Source organism: Lithobates pipiens, unplaced genomic scaffold, assembly GCF_037356315.1.
Source record: "Lithobates pipiens isolate NorthernLeopardFrog02 unplaced genomic scaffold, aLitPip1_a1.2 Scaffold_23, whole genome shotgun sequence".
In the NCBI taxonomy this organism is placed as follows: domain Eukaryota; kingdom Metazoa; phylum Chordata; class Amphibia; order Anura; family Ranidae; genus Lithobates; species Lithobates pipiens.
Window position 1 is genome coordinate 212,957,011 of NW_027507785.1, and position 18,584 is coordinate 212,975,594.

The 18,584-nt window shown below is 41.9% G+C and overlaps 1 protein-coding gene across 2 annotated transcripts in view; it reads right to left on the minus strand.

Moving 5' to 3' along the window:
- The window catches only part of LOC143928135 (putative oxidoreductase ZK1290.5), a 248,620-nt gene that overhangs the window by 81,193 nt on the left and 148,843 nt on the right, over window positions 1-18,584 (minus strand). The window contains exons 6-8 of one of the 2 annotated variants that reach the window (XM_077452807.1): window positions 18,302-18,484; window positions 13,717-13,776; window positions 7,099-7,202 (exon numbers count right to left, since the gene is read on the minus strand). In XM_077452807.1, coding sequence (XP_077308933.1) covers window positions 7,110-7,202; window positions 13,717-13,776; window positions 18,302-18,484 — 336 coding nt within the window. In that variant the 3' untranslated portion in view covers window positions 7,099-7,109. The remainder of the gene's footprint in view (window positions 1-7,098; window positions 7,203-13,716; window positions 13,777-18,301; window positions 18,485-18,584) is intronic. The other variant, XM_077452806.1, reaches the window with a different exon arrangement.

Consider the following 18,584-nt stretch of genomic DNA (forward strand, 5'->3'; position numbering starts at 1 on the left):
AACCCAGTGAGGAATAGGATTCCTGTCAGCTGCGCTTGACTATTCTGTGTGTCTCTCTGACTTCCCCCTGCCAGGTGTGCCCCTCCCCCCAATGATTTGCTTTGCAGTCACTGGTTGCTAGGACCTCCGGTATTTTAGCAACCAATGACGCTTTTGCCAATGTTCACACATGGGATCTTCCTAGCCCTAGGGCCTCAGCTGCTCCACCTCTCAGCTCCGCCCATTAACTCTGGCTCCCTCTCACACACACTCTTGCTTGCAGTGGCTCCAGTGTCTCTCCCGCCAGTAAGGTGCAAACTTACAAGTGGGCGCTGATATAAGGGGGACTCTGATGGGGACACCTGATGTAAGGGGGGGACTCTGACGGGGACATCTTATGTAAGGGGGGACTCTGATGAGGACATCTTATGTAAGGGGGGGACTCTGATGGGGACGTAAAAGGGGGACTCTGATGGGGACACCTGATGTAAGGGGGGGATTCTGATGGGGACACCTGATGTAAGGGGGAGGGAAATTCTGATGGGGACACTTGAAGTAAGGGGGGGGTCTCTGATGGGGACACCTGATGTAAGGGGGACTCCGATAAGGACACCTGATTTAAGGGGGCACTCTGATGAGGACACCTGATTTAAGGGGGCACTCTGATGAGGATACCTGATTTAAGGGGGCACTCTGATGAGGACACCTGATTTAAGGGGCCACTCTAATAAGGACACCTAATTTAAGGGGGCACTCTGATAAGAGAGCAATTCGGATCTTGGCTGGAAGAAATATTTAATGACCAGACCTCCGGTTTTACATCTACTTGTACTACATTCTGCTTTCATTTGTTATGTATACTAAAAAAAAAATTCCACATACCACATAAGTGTTTGGGTTTGGCTTGAAGCAAAGGTGGCTGGAAGAAATATTTAATGACCAGACCTCCGGTTTTATATCTACTTGTACTACATTCTGCTTTCATTCGTTATGTATACTAAAAAATGTTTTTCCACACGCCACATAAGTGTTTGAGTTTGGCTTGAAGCAAAGGTGGCAACCCTATATTCTACGCAAGTCCTGATCACCCCTATTACATATCTGAATGGGAACAGGAGCTGGGGTGCAGCTTCTCGGATAATGAGTCTCTAAGTTTTAGTTCTGACTCATAAGCTCTCCATGGCTAGCCATGGACAAGAAAGGAACTTTAAAATCTTCACTAGTTGGTATTGCTACCCACATTGGCTGCACTCCATGTTAAGCCGCGTACACACGATCAGACTATCCGGCGGACTTAGTCTGGGGGCACCTTGTCCCCATGTTGACGAGGATAAGGGCCTCTTCCCGACAATCCTGGCCGTTGGTTGTCGAGGTCTGCGGGCGGAGGGCTTATCGGAATCCAGGAGTCCCCTTTAATAAGGGGGCCCCAGATACCGTGATTGAGTATGGGGTACAATGTACCCCTACCCATTCACCTGGTAAAAAAAAATGTAAAAAAAAAAAAACACCACACAAGGGTTTAAAATAATTTATTGCACAGCTCCTGTGGTCTTCTTCCATCTTGGGGGGTCTTCTCTCCAGACTCCTCCACTATCTTCTGCTAGCTCTTTTACTAGTGGAGGAGCCCGACAAGACCCCCGAAGAGGGGGACAAGACCCACTAACTCAGAAGAAGACCCCCGGGCGGTGACGAAGAGGAAAGCTGGGCTCCTCCGCTAGTAAAAGAGCTAGCAGAAGATAGCGGAGGAGTCCGGCGAGAAGACCCCCTAAAGACGGAAGAAGATCCCCGGAGCTGTGCAATAAATTATTTTAAACTCTTGTGTGTTGTGTTTTATTTACATTTTTTTTCACAGATGAATGGGTAGGGGTACATTGTACCCCATACTCATTCACATAGGGTGGGGGGCCGGTATCTGGGGGCCCCATTATTAAAGGGGGCTCCCGGATTCCGATAAGCCCCCCGCCCGCAGACCCCGAAACCAATGGCCAGAGTTGTCGGGAAGAGGCCCTTGTCCTCATCAATATGGGGACAAGGTGCTTTGGGGTGGGGGGAACACGCGGCCCCCCTACCCCAAAGCACCCCCCCATGTTGAGGGCACATGGCCTGGTACGGCTCAGGAGGGGGGCGCTCGCTCGTCCCCTCCCTCTTTTCTGACTGGCCAGGTAATGTGCTCAGATAAGGGTCTGATATGGACTTGGGGGGACCCCACATGCCGTTTTTTCGGCATAGGGCTTAAGTCCATACCAGGTGACGGGGTCAGCGACGTGTCAATCTCGCCGCTGAAGGTGGCGACATTGACTTCCTTCGCTAGTCATGGCTACCTGGAGCCATGTTCAAAATGAACGGACTTTCCTCCGTGTGCGGGAAAGTCCGTTCATTTCAAAAGTCCAGCAAACTAGCACACAAACGGCCGGATTGTCCGCCAGACTCGCAGTCCTAAGTCCGCCGGACTTTTGGGGAAAAAAAGTCCACCGGAGCCCACACACGCCGGACCAAGTCTGCCGGATAGTTTGATTGTGTGTACGCTGCATTACACATTTGGAGGGCACACCCTCAACTTACTTCTTTCTAGACTACTCTATTTGATGTATATGACCACCTGACAATCACAACTTACAGGGATGAGCTCAGTGTTCAGTCCGAAAGTCAATTTGGATGTTTGTCCAAACACTGAATGTTTAGGACATTTATCACGGACAAACGTGACAACTTTCTGCTGTCAATGGTTGCTAAGGAACCATCCATCTTAAAATCCATACCAGACTCAAACGGTCTGGTATGCATTTTGTTAGGGACGCAATACAATTGTTTCATTCTTGCTATAGGATGCACTACAGCAAAAATTACATTTACAAAAGAAAAAAAAAACTGTTTAATTTGTTGGCAAATAAAACTTAAAGGGGTTGTAGACCTAAGTTTTTTTTCACCATAGTGCATCCTATGCTTTAAGGTGAAAAAACATGTGGCAGTGACCGGCCCCCCGTTTTATTTACCTGAGCCCTGGAACTTGACCCACGGGAACATGCTATCTCTCTGCCTGGGGTTCTCTGCTCTTAAATGGATAGATTGATAGAAGTGCAGCCATTGGCTCCTGTTGCTGTCAATCAAATCCAATGACACGGGCAGTGGGGGAGAGGCCGAGTCCTGCATTCAGTGGCTATGGACACCAAATGCTGGACTCAGGAGCGCGCCAAGAAGGGAATTCCACTGCTCGAAGCACTTTACCTAGGGGGTTATCTGATGTGGGGAGGAGCCGCGAGAGCCGCAGGAGGGCCCCAGTAGAGCAGTTTCAGGGCCACTCTGTGCAAAACGAGCTGCACAATGGAGGTAAGTATGATATGATTGTTATTTAAAAACAAAACAAACAAAAAAAACCTTATGCCATGTACACATGACCAGACTTTGACAGCAAAGGTCTGAACTAGTCCGCCGGACAATTCGATCGTGTGTGGGCTTCATCGGACCTTTGCTGTCTAAAAATCAGACGGACTTTAGATTTAGAACATGTTTCAATGGACTCGAGTCAGGTCAAAAAATCCATTCGTCTGTATGCTAGTCCGACGGACGAAAACCGACGCTAGGGCAGCTATTGGCTACTGGCTATGAACTTCCTTATTTTAGTCCAGTCATACGTAATCACGGTCGACTTTGGTGTAATTGTGTGTGGCCAAATCCGTTCATTCGGAAAGTCCGTCGGAACTCCGCTGAAAATTTCGTTGGGAAGGCCGTCGGACCTAGTCTGCCGGAAAGTCCAGTCGTGTGTACACTGCATTACAAACACTTTAATTCCTGGCTTCTTTAAAAAAAAAAATACAGACCCCTCAAAAGATCCACCACAATGCATAAAAGACCATGAGGGGTCTTCTATGTATTTGGGGGACCTTGGGGGTCTGTGTGTCTTTTTCTTTAAAAAAAAAAAAAAAAGGAGACAGGAGGGAGATGTCATCTGCTGTCAATGTAAAACTTTTTTCCTTTGTAAATGTCAGCGCTTTAAAAAAAATAAAAAATCACGGTTCCTGGGGTTCTGCTTCGGTGTCTGAACTCTTTGATGTTTGCTTGAACCCTGCTCGAACCAAACATGGGGCAGTTTGGCTCCTCTCTACTCAATGCACACATCACACTTCCTTCTATTTTCACCGGAAAAATAGCAACTGCCAAGAAAAAGCACCCTTTTGCTTTGTCTTGATTGCTGCCAGGGCTGTTATACCCACACACTGAAAATCTTCTATACTCCAGGGGGAGTAAGTAGATGGATGCAATGCAATAACTAAAAAGCATAGAAGAGTTAACAGAGAATCTGAATGATCACCATGATCAATTCTACAATAGCTGGAGACACTGGATATACAGTATTACTGCACTACCACTTCATTTTGTGAGATGGTAGCCCCTTGACTCAATGGTGGAACCTAATACATACCATACTTCTTATACTGGACATATGCTCCTTCTTTGTTGGAGAGGTGAGGGTATGTTCATCTTGTCCAATCGGAGAATGCTTTGCACTCATTCAGGAAAATGCAAAGCATTCTCTAAATGGCTCCTGTGCTTAGAATGCAACAGGCAGTCATTTGAAGTGGGGGCTAGAAGCTGAGATCACTCTAGTAGCAGTGTCTACATCAATTAATTCTATCTTCATGAGCATCGGCCAAGTATGGTATATGCATAGTTATACCATATAATAATATATTACCAGTTACCATTAATTTTCTTTAGGTGGGTTTCCCTTTATTTTAATCTAGTGGTCCTGACTGTACTTCCTGTTGTAGGGTGACAATGCTCACTCACTGAACTGCGTCTGTGGTAGAGGATCATTATCACCCTAAGACAGAAAAAATGTTCAGAAACACTACAAAACGCTTCCACATCTCCACAACTCTATAACATAGAGGAAAACTGAGCATGGCTGGTAACATTGTTTAAGACTTCAATGCAACAGTGTGAGCTTACTATAGAAAATTAGGAGCTCACTGGATTTCTGGCACGATCAAGGAGTACTTTTCTGTATTTACAGCTTTCAAAAAGACAAAAATGGGAAAATGTGTAATCTATTGGAGAGATGTACTGGATACATTTATTTGCCTACACATAAAGTTTAAGCAAATCCTTAATACACACAATGCTGGCCTAACACATATTAACATTATAACCCGATACAATGACAGAATCAAGTTTTCAAATCTGGTATTTAAAGTTGACGGATTATCTTTTTTGATCAATTTTGAATTATTACATAAAAATTCAAGTGACATGGGTGGCTGGAAAAATGTCATATCTGCAATTAGATTTTTGATAGATTTTTCTTTTCTATTGTGTGTTGTATTTCCATATTGCATTAGTATTATATTGTAATACAAATTGTATTAGTACGGTACTGTTTACTGTGCCATATTTCTTACTTTCAAATGTAATGCTCTAAAAGGTTAATGGGCACTTTAAAAATCAGACAGTTAAGCAATAATGTTCACCTTTCCTTAGTAACACAGCATACACAAAAATACCCTGGTAGGTCAGAACTCACAAAACCGTCTTATTATGAGTGCTTTTATAAAACAGTTGGGCACTTATGTCCCTAGAATTAAAACTGTGATACATAGATCTCTAATACAAAGGAATCCCTGGGGAAGTAAATTGTTACCAATTACATCACCATATCATGTGGCAAGTGTGAACGGCAGGAAGGAACTTATTCAGGGACAGTTGGCATCCCTGAATATAATGACCTTTAAACAAAAGTTTGACAGATTCACATTTCCATGTGACGTTAATGGAGAATTTACATATTCATTAACATAGCTTTCATTATTTGCATAGTCGCTCAACTCCTTTCATTTAAGAACTAACTATAACAATAGTGAAGCAGATAAAGAGACATCATTTTTCAAGTTGTATTTCTGTTCCCGCTTTCTAAATACAGCTTCTCTGAAAAAGATTTATGCCCCGTACACACGGTCGGACTTTTCGATGTGCGATCGGATCTTGTCTGAAAATCCGATGGTGTGTGGGCTCCATCTGACTTTTTCCATCAGAATTTTCGACACACAAAGTTTGAGAGCAGGATCTAAAATTTTCCGACAACAAAATCCAATCGTTTAAATTCCAATCGTGTGTAGACAATTCCAACGGACAAAGTGCCACGCATGCTCAGAATAAATTACGAGACAAAAGCTATTGGCTACTGCCCTCTTTATAGTCCCGTCATACGTGTTGTACGTCACCGCGTTCTGAACGATCGGATTTTCCGACAACTTTGTGCAACTGTGTGTATGCAAGACAAGTTTGGGCCAAAATCCTTCAGAAAAAATTAGACGGATTTTGTAGTCGGAATGTCCGACCGTGTGTACAGGGCATAAGGCACATGAACATACACAATGGGATTCATCCACTAAAGTACTGTAGAGTATGTTCACTTTGCAAAGTAAATTCTCACTGTCTTTAGGGAATAATCTAAAAATGTAAAACTAAGTGAAAATTCCCTTTGCAAACAATATCCAATTATATACAAGCAAAAAAAAACAAAAAAAAAAAAACAGGGTTTTTGTATGCACATAATTGGATCATTGAAGTCAGCCCATTTTTATCTAATTCACTGAAAGCATTTGTAAATGCAATTTTTTTTCTTTTTAGCAAAATAATAAACATGCTATACTCACCTGTGGCCCCTGAACCTCCTCTTCTGGGGTCCCCCACTGGCGATCTTGGCTCCTCCTCTTCTGTGTCTGCCCCCAAATCAAGCAGTGTGCTCGCTCCCAAGCCGGGCTCTGTGTATGTCCACCCAATCCTACCCTGGTCTCTGCTCGCAGGATTTGACTGATTCCCATATTTCAGACCAAGCTTTCACAGAGATACACATTGATAAGAATATTTTTTTCATACAAAATCTAATAAGTTTGTCTAACTTAATATCTGTCCTAGTTTCAAGAAAATATGCTAAAGTGATTAACAGGCCAAAGCTCATCTAGGGATAGTGGAATGTGAGGCCATGTTAACCTTTGGCATTCACCATAACATATGTCTGCCAAAGTGTTTGGCAGAGTGTAGACTCATACACTGGATCTGTCCTGGCAATTACAAGGTTACAGTAATAAAGAATAAGTGTCATTAGTAAATTGTCCAAACCTGTGAGGCTACTACAGATTGGAAGGATCCCAGGACACGCGCCGCCCATCATGCAAGGAGTTTAGGGAGAGCATATCCTCGTCTGTTAGTGTGAAATCAAAGACCTAAGGGGATGCAGGTAGATTTATGTGTGAGATGGACAGAAACAAAGGATATATACACTATAGGCTAGAACACACATATACACACAGTGGGGCTCATATATTAAATATATTCAAGACAACACTTGATTTAAAAAAAAAATCTAAAATGGATATGCCAATAAATTAGGAGTTTTATAAGAAAAAAGAATAAGCAAAGCGTTATCCAAGAAGAATGTGTCTGGGAGAGCTTTATATATTTATCACAGACATCTGATTTTCCTGCCCCTTCTGTGCTATTTTCATTCTATGATAGCTTGATATATGAGCCCCATGGGAGGTCAATATGTATTTTTGTTACTTAGTAACAGCCCTGGTTTTAGTAGTGTGATGGAAATGGTATTTAGCAAGCAAAACTAACTTCTCTTTGTAGTACAACCAGCGAAAATGTGGCAGCGCAATAAAGGGGTGCAGCTAAGAAGAACTCAAGTCAACAGTGAACATAATGAGTACGAATATGCAAAAAAAATGAATCCAAATGTTTTAAGGACAAGGTTTTTAGGCAACACACTTAATGAAGGCATGGGTCAGAAGGCAGGATAGTGCAAATAGATAGCAATTTTATTTATTCATTCAGGCTAAAGAAGCCATATATGGGGCTGCTGATCAAACAAATTATTGGCTACAGAGAAAAAGAAAATACTTTACATGTAGCCTGCAGCCATACTAAGGTTACCTTGGCTTTTTGACTGGAGTTCCTCTTAAAGCATATCTAAAAAATCAAAATACATTATATTGCAGTTTGCCGATCCTTAGACATGGTGGCTGAATTAGGCTTTTTTTTTTTTCACCTGGTGATCCAGCTAGTAGTAAGAAGAGCCGGCAACACTGTAATCCTTGAAGTGTCGTTTATTGGTACATAAGGCTGTTTCCGAAACGCGTCAGTTTATTGTTTTACTGTCACTCTGATGTACCAATAAACGACACTTCAAGGATTACAGTGTTGCCGGCTCTTCTTACTACTGTTGCATTGGAGTGTGTTGGGACACATTGAGCCTCGGCACCTGTGAGTGGACCTGGTGTATGGATTGAGTTGTCCCTGCAGAGAGCGCTCTTACTTTTCTTCTTTTCCATGCTGATCCAGCTAGTAACACACTTATCCTAGGGTGACAACACTCACTCGCTGCAGTGTATCTACAGTATGTATACCTTCTCTCCTCATGTACCTTACATTCTGGCAAGAGTGAAGGCCAAGTTCACCTTTTGGAGCATTTAGGCCCATATTTAGGGTGTAACATGCTCCAGCTCCTGCTCACCCCCCCCCCCCCCACCCCAATCGGCCCCCTTCCAGGAATCTGTCAAGCCCCATATACACTATCTGATTTTATGCTGATTTTTTCCTTCAGATTTACCAAAACCATGTAGTGCAAGGGCCTGCCTGATTGTATACAAATTAAAACTCCTAAGGCTTGACCTCATATTATATGGTTTTGGTAAATCTGAAGGAAAAAAATCAGCAGAAAATCTGATAGTGTGTATGGGGCTTTAAACAAAGAAACTACAAGTCTGCCACCACTGCAGAATGTCTTTAGTTCTTAATCAACTGCAAAGGCACTGATGAGTACCCTTGTAGTCCATTCATACCTCCTCCAGCTTTGTAATTAAAGATCATACATAGGTATGGGCACAAAGCTGGAGGATGTGTCTGCAGAAGCCTGACATTGCACCCCCGCAATCCATTAATCGTGGGTGCAATGCTCTGCAGACACCTCTGAAAAAAATAATAAATGCAATTTTTTTTCCTGCACAGATATGTGCATTTACTATTTGTTAAATAAAAATAAAAATAAATTAGCATTAAGAAGAAAAATAAGGCAGCCTTCACATCTAAGGACTAGCAGGCTGCATTACATTATTTTAGGGGAAGAGTTGGGATATCTTTTAATAACATATAATGGACAATATGCAAAGGACAAACATGTATTACACTATTTTAGGGGTTTAGATCTGGGACGTGCAGTGAGGCCAGTGGCTGGTGAAGAACTGGCTAGTACCATATCCAGATACACACAGGTTACATACACCGTGAATGTTAAAACGAGAGCAATAATTCCAGCACTAGATCTCCTCTGTAACTATAAACATGTAACCTGTAAACATTTTTAAAGCGTCGCCATTCCACAAGTTTGCGCAATTAGAATATATAAAATAAATCAGGCTAACTTTAGTGCTTTTTTGTTTGTTTTTTATTCCCAAAAAAAGCACGTAATTTTTTTAAAATTTTTATATGTTCATGGCACTGCCTCACTTGCCTCCCCTGACTGCATGTCCCTGGTTTAGATAAGCATTCATAACATTTAATGGACCCTATGGAAAGGACAGACACTTATTAAAGACGTGCATGAAATCACATAAGGTAACAACCTCACCAAGAAAGAGACTTTATAGGTTGAAATTGGCATTTCTGATAAATGGCCCAATATTTTTCAATGTTATACACACAGCAATCTGGGTCAGAACACATACAGACTCACATGTTACAAAATAGGCAATATATGATACCCTTCATATGCACATCATATAAAGAAAGACCTCTAGGTGGTCACATTGTTATCCTACATCTGTTTAGTATCTTTAGGTAAATTTTGATTGACAAAAGCAATTGTCTGCTCCTGGTAGATTATGAAACCATCTGATGATTAAAAAAGGAGCATTGCAATGACATAGTTCTTACTGCACAGAAATCCTACACTGTGATATAACATGTTCCATAGGCTTGCATGTAACAATGCTTAGGCATTAATTTAAAACAAATCTAATCATGGAATGATTGTAAAACAACTTTTATATGGGCTCATTTATGAGTGAAAACAACATAACAATATAAGCTAACATTTTGTGATAGTGATTCTGTGTCACTGTTGTTTTAGGCCACGGGAGGAGATGACAAAATCTGTGTATTTTTCCTGTTATGATTAGGAGAACTGTAAAAGCAGCTGTTTGGTTTTTGATAATGACCACATTGGAGACATATATACAGAGTCTTAGCTATGTCATTCTTATCTTGTAATGACAGGTTTGTTATTTGGCTGCTTTATGAACGAGGCCTGTAAAATAATGTCATGAGGGGCAATGGGTAGAAGGTCCTCTGCTATGAAAGATGTCCTACAATTCTTTAAGTTGTTTTGGTATGTCATTGCAATGTTAGATTAACGTATTTTAGTCCTCAGTCTCAGAAAAGCATTAGAGGTTTAAGCTAACCATATACTGATGCACCTTTGTTTAGACTTTGCATAACATTGGTCATTTGGCAGTTTTTTGGGCCTTTCGCTGCTAGAGGCTTGACAATATGTCAAGCCTTAAAATTGTGTGCACCCATGATAAGGCAACAAACATCAGTAGACAAAATTGTCCATAGGAGATGCTTTTAAAGCCCTTACAGGTTATCAGTTTAGTTCAGGGGTAGGCAACCTGGGACCCTCCAAGTGTTGTGGAACTACATTTCCCATGAGGCATTGGAAGGCTAGCAGTTACAATTACTCCCAAAGGCATGATGGGACTTGTAGTTCTGTAACAGCTGGAGGGCCTCAGGTTGCCTACCCCTACTCTCTCTTTAAGACTACAAAACATATCCCATTCTCTTCATCTCTACAGCCTACAGAAAGAACTGAATCCTATGATAACAATGCTAACTGGTTCAGCAGAGGTATAGTGTACAGGAATTTGCAAGCTCACTCGATTTTTGGTAGGATCAACAAGTATTCTTTTGAACATATCAAACAGATATAATAAAACACTTTCAATGATCTATTAAATAGACCAAAAGTGAACAAATAAAATAAGTTATTTGTGACAGTTTACATATATTTAAAATAGTTGCTAAACAATTGTTGTTATATAGTGCAGAGCACATAAAACATAGTGAATTTGCAAGTCATTTTTTGCTAGCTTCACGTTATGACCACAAACAGAAAAATAACCATCAGGCTCCCATTCTTTTTCCTTTGTACAATGAGCCATGAAGGTCTTTTAAAAGAGTAGTATGGCCAAATTTTTTGGCCATACTTCTTTTGTGAGAATACATTTTGTGGGAATACATTTACTTTGGTTCCCCTGTGACCCAGTCAGCTAATATCTTGCTATTGCCTGCTATTAGCTGACGAGATACAGTTGCTCCAGGCTCTGGAAGGACACTATTAGGACACTAAATATTGTTGGCTGGCTCCGCCTATCAGTGCTCTGCTGAGAACCAGAACCAACGGTGCTGGCCTCCACCCAAGCCCAGGACAAACGAGAGCATTGGGGGAGCAGAGAGAGCAGCTGTGACTGACAGTAACTGGTCTTTGCTCTGAGCAGACCGAGAGCTGAGTGATCAGGGGTCATGTGATCACTCAGTTATCTGTCTTAGAACCAGCATGAGACAGCTGCAGCCTCATCCTGAGTTGCAGTGTAGAGGTAAATATGTATTTTTTTTTAAATAAACCCATACTTCTCCTCTAAACTGGCTATATACTAGTAGGTTTATTTAGTTCAGCTTGCTAAGAACACAGATAGATGCATCTCCTGCTGAGGCTATTGATCCAATCAGAATACAGTGAATGCTGCTAAACAGTGATTGCAGCTGATTGGCTGGAGCAACTAATATACCAAAAAGATTGCGCTTGTGTTACACCTCATTGAAAAGAAGCTACAAACACACCAGTGAGATATTTTTCACACAACAATATAAATACAACGTGTTGTGCTTTCAACCATATTCAGTGAAAATTCATAATAATATTTATGATAATAAAAGTTCAATTCATAATGCAAAATGTCCAAAGAAAGAAACAGTTCCTTGTAATTGAGGTTGAGAAATGAGTGATCCAAAAAGCCAAGCAAAGATGTGTGAATTCCTGCCCATCACCATAAAGGGCAAGCACCAAAACCCAGATGAGATGTACTCTTACCAGAGCACTTGAGAACAGATAGGTCATTTGGGGACCTTATCCCTGTATAAATATTCCAGCCTACCAGTCACATGAGCAGTACCTTGGCATATGTCTCAGGGAAGGCATCACAGACTCCAAAGATACAATGCAAATAAATAAAAGACACTCAGGGGAGTGGCATGGTCACGTCAATTGCGTCACCTGGAAGTGAAACCCCCTTAAATTTTTCACTCTTTGTTATATTGCAGCCATTTGCTAAAATCATTTAAGTTCAGTTTTTTGCTCATTAATGTACACACAGCACCCCATATTGACAGAAAAACAGAATTGTTGAAATTTTTGCAGATTTATAAAAAACAAAACAAAAAAAAACTGATATATCACATGGTCCTAAATATTCAGACCCTTTGCTCAGTATTTAGTAGAAGCACCCTTTTGATCTAATAAAGCCATGAGTCTTTTTGGTAAAGATGCAACAATTTTTTTCACCTGGATTTGGGGATCCTCTGCCATTCCTTCTTGCAGATGCTCTCTTTTCAGAGATGCTCAATTGGGTTTAAGTCAGGGCTCTGGCTGGGCCATTCAAGAACAGTCATGGAGTTGTGAATCCACTCCTTCATTATTTTAGCTGTGTGCTTAGGGTCATTGTCTTGTTGGAAGGTAAACCTTTGGCCCAGTCTGAGGTCCTGAGCACTCTGGAGAAGGTTTTCATCCAGGATATCCCTGTACTTGGCCGCATTCATCTTTCCCTCGATTGTAACCAGTCGTCCTGTACCTGCAGCTGAAAAACACCCCCACAGCATGATGCTGCCACCACCATGCTTCACTTTTGGGACTGTATTGGATTGGTGATGAGCAGTGCCTGGTTTTCTCTACACATACTGCTTAGAATTAAGGCCAAAAAGTTTTATCTTGGTCTCATCAGACCAGAGAATCTTATTTCTCATCATCTTGGAGTCCTTCAGGTGTTTTTTAGCAAACGCCTTGTGGGCTTTCATGTGTCTTGTACTGAGGAGAGGCTTTCATCAGGCCACTCTGTCAATACGGGATGCTGTGTGTACATTAATGAGGAAAAAAAAGAACTTAAATGATTTTAGCAAATGGCTGCAATATAACAAAGAGTGAATACTTTCCGTCCCCACTGTATGCCAAAGTACTGCTCGTGTGACTGATCATTATCAGCTGGAACATTTATACAGTGATAAAGCCCCCAAATGCCTGTTTGTCCTAAGCACAACACGTAACTGCTCAGCCAAGAATCATCTGCTTGACTCTTTCAATTTTCTGGTAGAAGGATGCCGGGTGGTAGGGTGACAACAGGGCCACCTATTGCTCAAGCATTAGACCAGTTGATCAGGAATCGTATGAAATTCAATCAGTGTATGACCAGCTTTATTTACAAAAACACCTGAATAACAAATCAGATGTTTCCTTTCATTACATACCGTAAATTCTTTCATCTTACAAGTACCTGTGTTTTTTGTGGATACAAGTTTGCAGAAGTCAAAGTATGAGTCGTGTTCTATAATGAACATTGATAAGTTCCCACAAACTGCTTAACTCTTTCACACTTATTTTAACTACAATGACCAGACAGAGGGGCTCACCTGGCAGTTCTCATGAATTCGGCTTTCTTTCGTAGATTTTGGGATAGTGACAATGCCATTCTGGGATCAGAAAAAAATACTTGTTACTGCTAAATTGCAATAGACTTCCTGTACTGTCAAGTAACTTACTGACAGAAGAACACAGACTAGATTACTATGTATTATGAACAGTTTCTATGAATGTATTGGCATTTACTTGATTAGTGTTAAAATGTATCTATAACCATTTCTTTAACATAGACTAGGGAACAGTCAGAACCTTTGCAAGGTTCATAGAACATAGACTAGATTGCTATGTATTAGGAACAGTTTCCATGAATGTGTTGGCATCTGCCTGATAAATAATGAAGTGTATTTATAACCAGTTTTGTTACGTTTTGGATAGAGTAGAGAATAGTCAGAACACTTGCAAGGTTTCTTTGCTCTCAGTTGGGGATATTTTCCCTATCCGCTTCACTTAGTTAATATTATCAGGACAGAATACAGGTTTTGAATACAAATACATTTAAGAGCTTGAAATAGTAGGGTCACTCTTACTATGAGGAAAGAGGTCTACTGCAATAACATGGCTGATTTACTTTAGATTTAAATATAGTAGTAAAAGGACAGAACCACTGACAGGTGTTTATTGCTGCCTGTGTCCAAGTTAGGGAGCTTGTCTCTCTCTAAGTATCCTGATTACCAATGTCAAAGGTAATGAAAGTAAATCTAAAATTTTGAGTTTCCACCAGGGAAGGATTACAGGAGGAAATCTTCTGGGAACACTTGTTCCTAAGAAGGGACTTCCCACACATCGGAAAGATATTCGCTTACTTCCTATACAGGACAGGAAGTAAAAGGCAAATCTCTGTAATGAGACACAAATGGAAAAAAAAATGGCAGCGCTTTTACTCTCCCCTACTCTATTCAAAATAGAAAATACAGTATCTTACACAAGTCAGTACACCTCTCACATTTTTGTAAATATTTTATTATAACTTTTCATGTAGATATCTCCCAGAGAAAGTCACAAGCTATGAAGAAACCGGTAGGAAGAGTCTGGCTGACGCACAAGGAACTAGGAAGTGCTGTGGAGGAAATAGGACAGGGAAAACGCTATACGCCTGAAGACACCATTTGTTTCACCTTTTTTCTTTGATATGTTTATGGACTTTTTCTTGCTTATCAATATTGAGGACTGTGTATAACACACACTGAGCACTTGCACTTTTTTCATCTGCTAATGAGCACCTACACTATAATTGGGGATATTTTACTTAACCACTTGCTTACTGGGCACTTAAACACCCTTCCTGCCCAGACCAATTTTCAGCTTTCGGTGCTCTCACACTTTGAATGACAATTACTCAGTCATGCAACACTGTACCCAAATGAATTTTTTGTCCTTTTTTCCCACAAATAGTTAATTTCTTTTGGTGGTATTTGATCACCTCTGGGGTTTTTATTTTTTGCGCTATAAATGAAAAAAGACCGAAAATTTTGAAAAAAAAAACGCATATTTCTTTGTTTCTGTGACAAAATTATGCAAATTATTAATTTTTCGTCATAAATTTTGGCCACTATTTATACTGCTACGTGTCTTTGGTAAAAATCACCCATATTAGTGGATATTATTTGGTCTTTGAGAAAGTTAGAGAGTCTACCAGCTGTGGTGCGAATCGCACAAAATTGATCACATCTGATGTACTGGTGGACTATCTCACTTCTTGCGACCCGAACAAGTCAGGAAAGTACAAATACCCCCCAAATGACCCCTTTTTGAAAAGTAGACATTCCAAGGTATTTAGGAAGAGGCATAGTGAGATTTTTGATGTTGTAATTTTTTCCCACAATTCTTTGCAAAATTAAGATTTTTTTTCTTTTTTTCCACAAAATTGTCATTGTAATAGGTTATTTCTCTCACATGGCATGTGTATACCACAAATGACACCCCCAAAAAAATTCTGCTACTCCTCCTGAGTATTACAATACCACATGTGTGGGACTTTTTCACAGCCTGGCCACATAGAGAGGCCCAACATGCAGGGAGCACGTCACATGTTCTAGGAGCATAAATTACACATCTAACTTGTTGACTACCTATTACACTTTTGAAGGCCCTGGAGCACCAGGACAATGACACGTGGCATTGATGACAGATGGCACTGATACGTGGCACTGATGACACTTATACGTGGCACTGATGACACGTGGCACTGATGACAGATGGCACTAATATGTGGCACTGATGACAGATGCCACTTATACATGGCACTGATGACAGATGGCACTTATACGTGACACTGATGACATGTGGCACTAATACGTGGCACTGATGACAGATGGCACTAATACGTGGCACCGATGACGCATGACACTGGGGACAAATGGCACTGACAACAGGTGGCACTGGGGACAGATAGCACTAACAGGTGGCACTGGGAACAGATAGCGCTAACAGGTGGCACTGGGGGCAGGTGGCACTGGGGAGGATAGCACTAACAGGTGGCACTGGGAACAGATAGCACTAACAGGTGGCACTGGGGGCAGGTGGCACTGGGGAGGATAGCACTGGGGAGGATGGCACTGGGGCGGATGGTACTGACAACAGGTGGCACTGGGGACAGATAGCACTAACAGGTGGCACTGGGAACAGATAGCGCTAACAGGTGGCACTGGGGGCAGGTGGCACTGGGGAGGATAGCACTAACAGGTGGCACTGGGAACAGATAGCACTAACAGGTGGCACTGGGGGCAGGTGGCACTGGGGAGGATAGCACTGGGGAGGATGGCACTGGGGCGGATGGTACTGACAACAGGTGGCACTGGGGACAGATAGCACTAACAGGTGGCACTGGGAACAGATAGCACTAACAGGTGGCACTGGGGAGGATAGCACTGGGGAGGATGGCACTGGGGCGGATGGTACTGGGGTGGATGGCACTGGACAAGGATGGCACTGGGGAGGATGGCACTGGGCAAGGATGGCACTGGGGCGGATGGCACTGGGGGAGGATGGCACTGGGGCGGATGGCACTGGGGGAGGATGGCACTGGGGCGGATGGCACTTTTTTTCCTTTTTTTTCTAACTTACGGCTGCTGCAGCCGTTGATCTCTCCCTTCTCACACGCTGTCTGTGTGAGGAGGGAGAGCGGCGTTGAGAGATGATCTCATATGTTTACATATGAGATCATCTCACATTGGACACGCCGATCGCGCTGTAAACGACCGCTGTGATTGGCCGTTTACAGCGATCTGTGACTGGCCCTGTCCGAGGGACACGGCCAGCACAGAACTTCCCTGATGCACGCTCGCGGGAGCGCGCATTGCGGAAGTAAACAGGAGGCCGCTCAGGAACGGCCTCCCGGCAGTTAGCGTCCGCTCTGCAGCCGTATTTAAGCTATAGGGCGGGCGCGAAGCGGTTAATTATCCTATTATCTGTTTATTTATTTTATATTACCATTTTTAGAGTTTTAGTATATTGCAGAATTCTTAGCGCTGCACATTGGGTATATATGTTTGCACTTGTCTTTGCACCATCTAAACCAAATAAATTTATTATCAGATGACAGGATATAGTTCCAGTAATCCATGTCCTTAGTGTGCTTGTCTTCAGCACACTGTTTGTGGGCTTTCTTGTGCATCATCTTTAGAAGAGGCTTCTTTCTGGGATGACAGGCATGCAGACCAATTTTATGCAGCGTACAGCATATGGTCTGAGCACTGACAGGCTGACCCCCCCCCCCCCCCATCCCTTCAACCTCTGCAGCAATGCTGGCAGCACTCATATGTCTATTTCCCAAAGACAACATCTGGCTATGACGCTGAGCATGTGCACTCAACTTCTCTGGTCGACCATGGCGAGGCCTGTTCTACATGGAACCTGTCCTGTTAAACTGCTGTATAGTCTTGGCCACCGTGCTACAGCTCAGTTTCAGGGTCTTGGCAGTCTTCTTATAGCCTAGGCCATCTTTATGTACAGCAACAATTCTTTTTTTTCAGATCCTCATAGAGTTCTATGCCATGAGGTGCCATGTTGAACCTCCAGTGACCAGTATGAGAGAGTGAGACTGATAACACCATATTTAACACAACAGCTCCCCATTCACATCTCAGACCTTGTAACACTAACGAGTCACATGACGGGGAGGGAAAATGGCTAATTGGACCCAATTTGGAAATTTTCACTTAGGGGTGTACTCACTTTTGTTGCCAGCAGTTTAGACAATAATGGCTGTGTGTTGAGTTATTTTGAGGGAACAGAAAATTGACACTGTTATACAAGCTGTACACTCACTACTTAACATTGTAGCAAAGTGTAATTTCTTCAGTTTTGTCATAAAAAGATATAACAAAATATTTACAAAAATGTGAGGGGTGTACTCACTTTTGTGAGATACTATAAGTTTGGGTTTTATTTATAATTTAATAATAAAGGTTCTCTAGTTATTTAGAATAACCAGTTTCCACAGAACTTGTGTATTTCATACAGTTTATCAGTAATAAATAGGATGAGTCAGTAAGTAGTAGCTGGGAAAAACAAACTCTTGCTGTCAAATAAACAAATGCTCAAAAAAGGTATAATAAAGTCTTGCTATATTGGTACCTGAATGCTCCAGCGTACACAGATCTGAGCTGGTGTTTTCTCATACCGCTTTGCGAGTTTCAAGATACTTGGATGTGTCAAGGCTTGTCCCTTGGCCAATGGACAGTAGCCTTCAAATACAATATTATTTTGCTTACAATAATCCACCAACTCCTGTGGCCTCTGGAAGGGATGGTATTCTACCTGTTGAGACCCCAAAAGGTTGTCAGTAGATATTAACCCGGTCTCCCTCATGCAATTTATAGTTTGCAAACAATTTAAACACAGAGTTCAGATACATAAG